Raw genomic sequence first — 9,542 nt, 5'->3', positions numbered from 1 at the left:
GAGAAAAACATGGTTCAAAAGAATACAAGCACTCCAATGTTCACTGCAGCACTGTTTACAGTAGCCAAGACCTGGAAGCAATTTAAATTTCCATCAACAGATAAATGGATAAAGAAGATGAGGTATCCATATACAATGGACTATTACTCAGCCATTAAAAATAATGAAATAAGGTCATTGCAACAACATGAATGGACCTGAAGATTATCATACTGAATGAAGTAAATCAGAGAAAGACAAACATCATATGATATCACTTATACACAAGAGTCTTAAAAAAAATGATACAAATAAACTTATGTACAAAATAGAAATAGATTCACAGACTCAGAGAAAGAATTTATGGCTACTAGGAGGAACGGAGGGGGAGACATAAATTGGGAGTTTGGGAATGGCACATACATATTGCTGCCTATAAAACAGATAAACAAAATGGACCTATTACTACTTATAGCTCAGGGAACATGCTCAATATTCTGTAATAACCTAAACAGGAAACAGAATCGATACAAGTATATGCATAACCAAATCACTTTGCTAAACACCTGAAACCAGCACAACACTGTTAACCAACTATGCTCCAACATATAATAAAAATAAATTTTTAAATATACTACATTTAATTTACTTTTCCCTTTTAATTAAGATTTTAATTTGTTTGCAATCCATCCCTATTGATATCTCCTTCGTCAAATGCACTAGTTTTTTTTTGAAGATACTCAGAATGAAAACTGATGGTCACAGGGTTTGTTTACCTTGCTAGTTTACAGCCTTTAAAATTGCTGCAGTCATTTCATCCCCACCAAAAATATGGGAGAACAGAGTTTTTTTACAGAAAATCTCATCAGTACTTGATATTGTCAGGGTTTTACATTTGTATTGATCCTATGAGTTATATAGCTATTTTAAAGCTTATATTTCTTTAAATCACAGTGTCATTCATATCCATCTTTTCAAATGGTTATGGCCATAAATTATTTTGTTGTAACTGTTGTCCATTTCTCTAAAAAACAAGTATTTGTTACTAGTTGAATAGCATGTTGTTTTGTACTAAATTTTCTAGTGAAAACTCATATTTGCTACTGCTCTTTTGAAAGAGATCTATACTCCTATGTTCCAGACATGAACATAGCAATGTTGCAGTGCTTTTGTGCACACTTCCTTCATAGGCCTTCACAGGGCTTCCTTCATAGGCCTTCCTAGGGCTTCCTTCATAGGCCTTCACAGGGCTTCCTTCATAGGCCTTCCTAGGGCTTCCTTCATAGGCCTTCACAGGGCTTCCTTCATAGGCCTTCATAGGGCTTCCTTCATAGGCCTTCATAGGGCTTCCTTCATAGCTCAGTTGGTAAAGAATCTGCCTGCAATGTAGGAGACCCTGGTTCAATTCCTGTGTCAGGAAGATCCCCAGAGAAGGGATAGGCTACCCACTCTGGTATTCTTGGGTTTCCCTTGTGGCTCAGCTGGTAAAGAATCCGCCTGCAATGTGGGAGACCTGGGTTCAATCCCTGGGTTGGGAAGATCCCCTGGAGAAGGGAAAGGCTATCTACTCCAGTATTCTGGCCTGGAGAATCCCATGGACTGCATAGTCCATGGGGTCACAAAGAGTTGGACACTACTGAGCGAACTTCACTTTCACCTATGTTAAGATTTTGCTTGCAAAGAAACCTCTCAACCTTCCCTCTCCCCAAATCTCTATACCTTATAACCACTCTGTTTCTGAAGTAGCACCTGGGAATTATATCACAGTAGGTGGTAGGAAAAACAATTTGCTCACACATGCTTCTTGAGTGCTGTGTGAAAAACAAGATTCTACATATAAATAAGATTTTATTTTTAAAAAGTTATATAATGATTTGAGTAAAGGGAAATAGAATTTAGATGAGTTTAGTCTTTAGCTAATTTTCTCTTTTTAGAAGCTAAAGCAATATCCTGAATTGTAGCCATTAAGGAACCATCTATCATGCTAATGCAATAACAGAAGATTTTAAAGTGCAGATGCAAAACTCAAGGTATCACTAGTCTCCAGTATTATACAAGTTTTACAAGTGGATATCATAATTGCCTGAAAGATTTTGGAAAAAAACAAAATTATAATCTAAAAGTAACAACCAGCGAGTCTTACATCAATTAATATAACTACAGACTAATTAGCCATACTGTGAATTGTCAGGACAATTTTCAGGCTGATTGCTGAGAAATATCTGATTACTCCAAGAGCTTGCACCTTTATAAGATTTATGTGGTCATTTTGATGAAAATGTGCTTCAACAGAACCTAAGAACTGCAAGTATTAAAAACACAAAATAAATTATACAGGGCTCTCTTTGCCTAACAACTGAAATTATATATGAGCAGAGCTATTCACTTTGATAGAATAAAACTAAAGTCTTCTGTTAGGTTAAAAGCCAATTTGAACTTATTTCCATAGCCAGAATAATCATTAACAAATTTATTAATAAAGGGCTTGTTTATAGTGAGGTACTAATTATTTGCTAGCTTAAGTAAAACTCTGGGCTTTGGCAACTATTATTATTGCACTAATATATTTTAAAAGGTTGGCTATCAGCCAGAAATATGGAAAGCACAATTTTGCAGATGCTTACGAAATTCAAGGATATTAGGTTTATTTGATAAGCAATCATAGTTATCATAAACAAAGAAGACTTCAGTTCAAACAATAAATTATTATACTTAACAAATAAGTAAAATCAAATATCTAATGAAATGTATAATTGTTAACCCAGGCAGGTTCCCGAGTCATGGTCATTGAGTTTCCATTCATTTGATGAGCTGTAGAAAGTCCACAGATGTGTTTGCTGAAGGTGAATAAACCACTGAACTGTGACATGTAGGGTGTACCAGTGTCCAGAAGCTGTGTTGCTGCAGAGGGCGGGCAGGAAATGCTGTTGCTAGGGAACAGACACCTCCTAACAGCAGCCAGCCATTTTGAAAGAACCGCTGTAACTCTGTGAGAAAATACGTCAAGAACATCAAAAAATATAACCAATATTCAATCCTTCTACACATATGAAACTGTTACCTGAAAACCAGTGGAATCAAGAAAACAATGCATTTGCAGATGACTTTTTTCAGTTTAAGAAGTACATTTAAAAATATCTTTAATTGAAGTCCAGTTGCTTTACAATGTTGGGTTGGTTTCTGCTTGCAAAGTGGATCAGCTATATGTTTACATCTGTCCCCTGTTTTTTTCTGTTTCCTTTACATTTAGGTTCCCTAGTGGCTGAGTTGATAAAGAATCTGCTTGCAATGCAGGAGGCCCAAGTTCAATCCCTGGGTTGGGAAAATCCACTGGAGAAGGAAACAGCTACCCATTCCAGTATTCTTGCCTGGGAAATCTCATAGACAGAGGAACATATTGGACTATAGTCTATGGGGTCCCAAGGGTCAGACATGTCTTAGCAGTTAAACCACCACCCATTTATGTTACCACAGAGCACTGAGTAGAGTTCCCTGTGTTATATTATAGGATCTCATTAGTTACCTATTTTATACCTAGTATCGATAGCATATATATGTCAAGGCATGCATTCTTGCTAAGTCGCTTCAGTCGTGTCCCACTCTTTGCGACCCTATGGACTGTAGGCCACCAGGCTCCTCTGTCCATGGGATTCTCCAGGAAATAATAATGGCGTGAGTTGCCATGCCCTCCTCCAGGGGAATCTCTCTGACCCAGGGATCGAATCTGTATCTCCTGCATTTCAGGCCGATTCCTTACTGCTGAACCAGTGGGAAAGCCCATATATGTCAATCCCAATCTCCCTATTCATTCCAGTCCCCTTCTTGCCTTGGTATCCATACATTTGTTCTCTATGTCTATCTCTATTTCTGCTTTGCAAATAAGACCATCTATACCATTTTTCTGGATTTCACACATATGTGTAAATATATATTTTTCTCTTTCTGACTTCACTCTATGTGACAATCTCTCAGTCCACCAATGTTTCTGCAAATGGGACAATTTCATTTCTTTTTGTAGTTGATTAATATTCCATTGTATATATGTGCCACATCATCTATTTTTTTTCACATCAGTGCAGGGGTCTTTATTTATTTTATAAACAGTATTCTAAGGTTAGTGAGAAAACTGTGCCTTGTTTTTTTGTTTTTTTAATCTAAGAAAACAAGGAAAACCAAGTGAAAATATTTCACTGGCTGTATCCTTTAGTTCAAACATCAGCGAGAAAGAAAGGTAAGTAGCCAGAGTGAAATTGTGCCTAGTATGTCAGCATATTTATGTCTGATTATCTGAAAATAAACAACATGCTTATTCTACAAAGACAGAGGACCTGCTGAAAGCTTATAGCAACACCCAAGTCTATTTAAAATGATTCCGTATGCTACCCTGTAGAGTTGCTGCATAGTTATACAAGGGAAAGAGTAAAAAACCCTGCACAGACACCTATTATCGAACTTGAGACACCAAGTGGAAACAGAACTATTCAGTGTCTTCATTTATACACAATTTATAATATTTGACTCAAAATAAAAATCACAAGAAAAATACATCTGTTTCTGCTACAATTTCTCCCCTTCCCCCATCCACCCCTCAGTGAAAAGTCTTCTAATAAAAGGTATTATATTACCATATTGTCTTGTCTTGGGCTAATTCTGAAATCCCACCTTGGTATAGTTAAACACAAAAAGGAATGGCAATACTTGGAATTTATATAATGTACACATTTTATCCAAGGATCTCAAGTTCTTGCAGTCACGTCTCCAGATTTGAGAAATCATGGTTCAGTGGAAGCCAGAACGCTGGACGGATGCTGGGCAGGTTGCATGGGGTGTAAAATCCTTTGTATAAGTCTATGATCAAACAAGGTCAGGGTTGGTTGGCTAGAGTTGGGCTCAATTCCTCTTTCCGGACATATAACAACAGTCAGTTTTACCCTCTCTTACACCACACACCCATCTTTAGGTTACTGCCTAGAGTCAAGATCAGCTGAAGAAGCCATGTCCTCAGGATAAGCAGCAGGATAGAAAAGCAAAAACAGAGAAATACATTCATCAGCATCTGGCCAGAGGAGATGGGAAAATCAACTTGAGAGGCCATTCCTAGCAAGAATGAGACAAAGGTGTCAATTCACCCGTTTCAATTACAGTTAAGCTCGTGGTAGAGTTGATTCCAGCAGAGGTGAGGCTCATGACATCTAGTGCTTGATGTAAGATAATGCTACCGAAGAAGGGTAATGAGAGCTCTTTGGTCTCGGGGGCAGAAGCAAGATGACGAAGGGAACGTCATCGTTTGGAAAGCGTCGGAATAAGACGCACACGCTGTGCCGCCGCTATGGCTCTAAGGCCTACCACCTTCAGAAGTCGACCTGTGGCAAGTGTGGCTACCCTGCGAAGCGAAAGAGAAAGTATAATTGGAGTGCTAAAGCTAAAAGACGAAATACCACCGGGACTGGTAGAATGAGGCACCTAAAAATTGTATACCGCAGATTCAGGCATGGATTCCGTGAAGGAACAACACCTAAACCCAAGCGAGCGGCTGTTGCAGCGTCCAGTTCATCTTAAGGATTTCAACGATTAGTTGCACAATAAATGTTCTGGCTTTTAAAAAAAAAAAAAGAAGGGTAATGAGAAAACAGCAAACAGGCAGGAACTGGCCATAGCGTATCTGGAGGGCCAAAGTGATTTTCCTTCCTTATCATTTCTACAGGAGAAGGCAAGGAAGGGATAGGAGATCAGGGCTAGAGGGCCCCTTGTTTGCAGATTTTTTAAAAAATTATTTTCTTATAACTCTGTAATGAAAATGTGTACTATGGTATAGAGGTTACAGAACCGCATCTGCTACTGGGTCATGGCTACAGGTCTATGAGCTGATCCACCAGCAGTAAAGACCTGGCTGGGTTGGGAAGACTGGACTCGGAGTTCCTACTGCTGTTTCTAGAGTGCCCACCTTGCGGGGCTTTGGTTATCCATGCAGGAATAGGGTCAAACTCATCTTCTGCCACCTTGTCCAAGCCCTCAGGGACATCAAAAGCTGAGATGAGATTACTATCTTCTGCAGCTTGATGGGCCGGAGCATATGCTTGAGAAATGTGTGCCTATGACCTTTGTGTGCCTATAACCTAAGAAGTTTGTGACTTCTCTAGGCCTCAGATTCCTCATTTGTAGAATGATGATAACAACAATGTATTTGTCTTGTTGTCTGATGTTGTGATAATCAAGTCATAGGTGGTTGATTGAGAGATGGTTGAGAGATGGCTATGGGCCAAACTCTTCTAGAAGGTCTGTAGAGGGGTTAGAAAGCGGAGAGTGATCAATCAGGGAATCTTCCCCAGCGAGAGAATCTGTGCGGTTCAAGGTCACAGATTTTGTCTAAGAAGGGAGGCACTGAGGCACCAGGGGCTCCAGGCCCAGTATCAGACTCTCAAGAGCAATGTCAGCTTTTTCAATTACAGCATCAAAAGTGCTCCCAAAGGGATCTTCTTTATCCGCATCTTCTTTATCCATATCCATATCTCTGTTGACAGATATTTATGTTGCTTCCTTAAGAAGCATTTTTAAACCACCTATGTCTTGATTCTCACATCAGACAACAAGACAAATATATTGTTGTCATTATCATTCTACAAATGAGGAATCTGAGGCCTAGAGAAGTCACATACCTCTTAGGTTATAGGCACACAAAGCAAACTCAGGTCTGCAGCCCTGATGCCCAGTCCTTTCTTTTATACATTTTCTCAAGCACATGAGTTCTATGCTAGGACAAGCAGATATTCCAGAACAGCAGTTCCATCATGACTGGCAAGGCCAGTTTGACATGGAAAGAGATTAGGAAAAAGCATCTTAATGAGCCTCACCAGCTGTTGCTTCAGGTGTAAAGAATAGTTGAATGGACAAGAGCCTAAAACAGAAAAATGACCGCTGTAGCACAGAAATTGTTCAAGTGGTTGTCATAACTGCATTGTCACACTAACTCTCCCACAGCTCTATTTGATGAACAAAGAAACTAAAGCTCATAGGAAGGAATCAGTGGTGCTCTGTCACCAGTAAGTGACAGAGCTGAGGTTTCAACTGTCTAATATCAAAGCTGAATCTTTTTTCAAAATGCTTCAAGACATAACAGAACTCACTCGTGTAATAAAATAATCAGATCTTTCCATACAACAAAAGACCTGTATAATATGTGAACTGTAGTGAGTGACACAGCATTGATGATCAGTGCTCACACTGCATGATCTACACAGACTTTAATTCACATCAATAGATAGCAATTGCTAATTTTTTGTGACAAATGTATATGCATGTACTAAAGTAAACTTCTTCCATTTTTATTCTTTGCAAAAAAAAAAAATTTTGTTAGATTCACACACTTTCAAATATTCATATTAATTTACTAAAGCTAAAAAATCTTAGTTTTGAAAGAGAATCTGGAGATTTAAGCAGAAGCACTGCCACTAAAGTGACTTCCCTGGTGGCTCAGATGGTAAAGCATCTGCCTACAATGCGGGAGACCTGGGTTCGATCCCTGGGTTGGGAATATCCCCTAAGGAGGAAATGGCAACCTACTCCAGCATTTTTGCCTGCAAAATCCCAAGGACAGAGGAGCCTAGTAGGTTACAGTCCATGAGGTCGCAAAGAGTTGGACATGACTGAGCAACTTCACTTTCACTGTCACTGACACTAAAATACCCATTTTTGGACTTTACCATATTCAGTTAAATTAATACACTTGTATATAACTCATTTTTTACAGATCTTTGTGGGATAGAACGGAGAAGACAATGGCAACCCACTCCAGTACTCTTGCCTGGAAAATCCCATGGATGGAGAAGCCTGGTAGGCTGCAGTCCATGGGGTCACTAAGAGTCGGACATGGCTGAGTGACTTCCCTTTCACTTTTCACTTTCATTCATTGGAGAAGGAAATGGCAACCCACTCCAGTGTTCTTGCCTGGAGAATCCCAGGGACGAGGGAGCCTGGTGGGCTGCCGTCTGTAGGGTCGCACAGAGTCAGACACGACTTAGCAGCAGCAGCAACAGTGGGATACAAAATAAAGAATTTTCTTAAGAAAATAAATATTTTCTATGAATATCTGTTCCCTAATTTGTAGGCTAATTATGAAATGTACATCATATAGTTTTCTTAAATAAATCTCAATATAATTTCAGGTAAAGCAGTTTGTTTAGCAAGGAAAAGTGATCATAATTGCTGATATTTATCAAGCAGTAGACACTGCACTAGGCATGTTACATTTACATCTTCACATGCAAATTTCAAAACATCTTTGTGCCACAGGTACTATTATTTATCCTAAATGACAGACTTACAAATGATAAACAAGTAACCCATGTTCACATTGCTACTAAATGGAATAGTCAGAACTTAAACTCATGGTGCTTTCAACAACCAGGAATCATGCTTCCTATGGAGTACTTACAAAGATTATACAGTAAAAGAAATAATTATAAACATTTTTATATTCTTTGCCAAAATGTATTATTTCCCATAGTTTTCACAAAAGATAGTATCTTTCCTAAGCTGTAGCAAGCATTCAGTTCAGTTCAGTTGCTCAGTCGTGTCCGACTCTTTGCGACCCCATGAATTGCAGCACACCAGGCCTCCCTATCCATCACCAACTCCCAGAGTTCACCCAAACTCGTGTCCATCTAGTCGGTGATGCCATCCAGCCATCTTACAAGATGCGTTATTAGATTAATGAATATGATTCAATGCCTATTTATTTGGCAAAAAATAAATATTTTTTCCTGCCACAGAACACAATTTCACTTCATTCTTACACATTTTACATTTCCCACCACAATACTTTAAACTGCAAGAATTTTAAACACCCAAAGAGAAACTGCTTAGGAAAGAAAAAAAAATCCATTCAATATAGATTTAATTATAAAAGCATTTAACTGCACTGGTAGTGATCATTACATGGCATTTCATGCAACATTAATAGAGAGCCTGTTAGGAAAGATAGATTACTTAGAATTGAAACTCGCTTACGTGTCCCTAAATTATTAGGCATCTACATGTTTCACCTGTTTATTTCTTAAAATTTCAAGTCCACACCTGTTCAAAATCTTTGGCCTGATGCCAAATTTTCTTTGGAATTAAGTAGGAATTATCATACCCTACCAAATTTAATTTTTTTTCTAAACCAAGTCAGATATATACTAGAAGAGTATAATATTCAATTATAAAGAATTAACAATGCATATCACTAAAAATGACTATTTGCATCTCTAACAGATCATTTATTAATACAGTCAATAACTCTCATTAATTTAACTGAAATAAGCATTTTAAGTTATGTAACTATTTTAAAAGAAAAGCCATTTGAACTTCATAGTATGCATGCCACATAACACTATTTTAATCATATTAGTGGTGGGATACAAGACCTCAGGGAGGTACTTATAGAAGAAACAGGACAGTATATTCAGTGGGCCAAGGACTGTCACTGAAAATTACTTTAATATGTAAGAAATGTAATCACAGAGTTGGAGTTAAACTAAGTTATAAGAGATCCAAGTATAAAACCATGGTGACCAAATATCAAC

At 38.2% G+C, this 9,542-nt stretch overlaps 1 protein-coding gene across 1 annotated transcript; it reads left to right on the top strand.

Moving 5' to 3' along the window:
• Positions 1 to 5,205: 5,205 nt before the first annotated feature.
• On the top strand, positions 5,206 to 5,595 carry LOC133254413 (large ribosomal subunit protein eL37-like). Its single transcript, XM_061428680.1, has one exon. It carries the CDS (start codon positions 5,245 to 5,247, stop codon positions 5,536 to 5,538), a length of 294 nt encoding a protein of 97 aa, XP_061284664.1. The 5' UTR covers positions 5,206 to 5,244; the 3' UTR covers positions 5,539 to 5,595.
• The last annotated feature ends 3,947 nt before the right edge of the window (positions 5,596 to 9,542 follow it).

This window comes from Bos javanicus, chromosome 9 (assembly GCF_032452875.1).
Source record: "Bos javanicus breed banteng chromosome 9, ARS-OSU_banteng_1.0, whole genome shotgun sequence".
NCBI lineage: Eukaryota > Metazoa > Chordata > Mammalia > Artiodactyla > Bovidae > Bos > Bos javanicus.
Note: the sequence above shows the minus strand (reverse complement) of the source record. Positions and strands in the feature narration are given on the sequence as shown.

Bases quoted from the DNA above. Each gene is read 5' to 3' on its own strand.
- LOC133254413 (XM_061428680.1), top strand. From the start codon at position 5,245: ATGACGAAGGGAACGTCATCGTTTGGAAAGCGTCGGAATAAGACGCAC.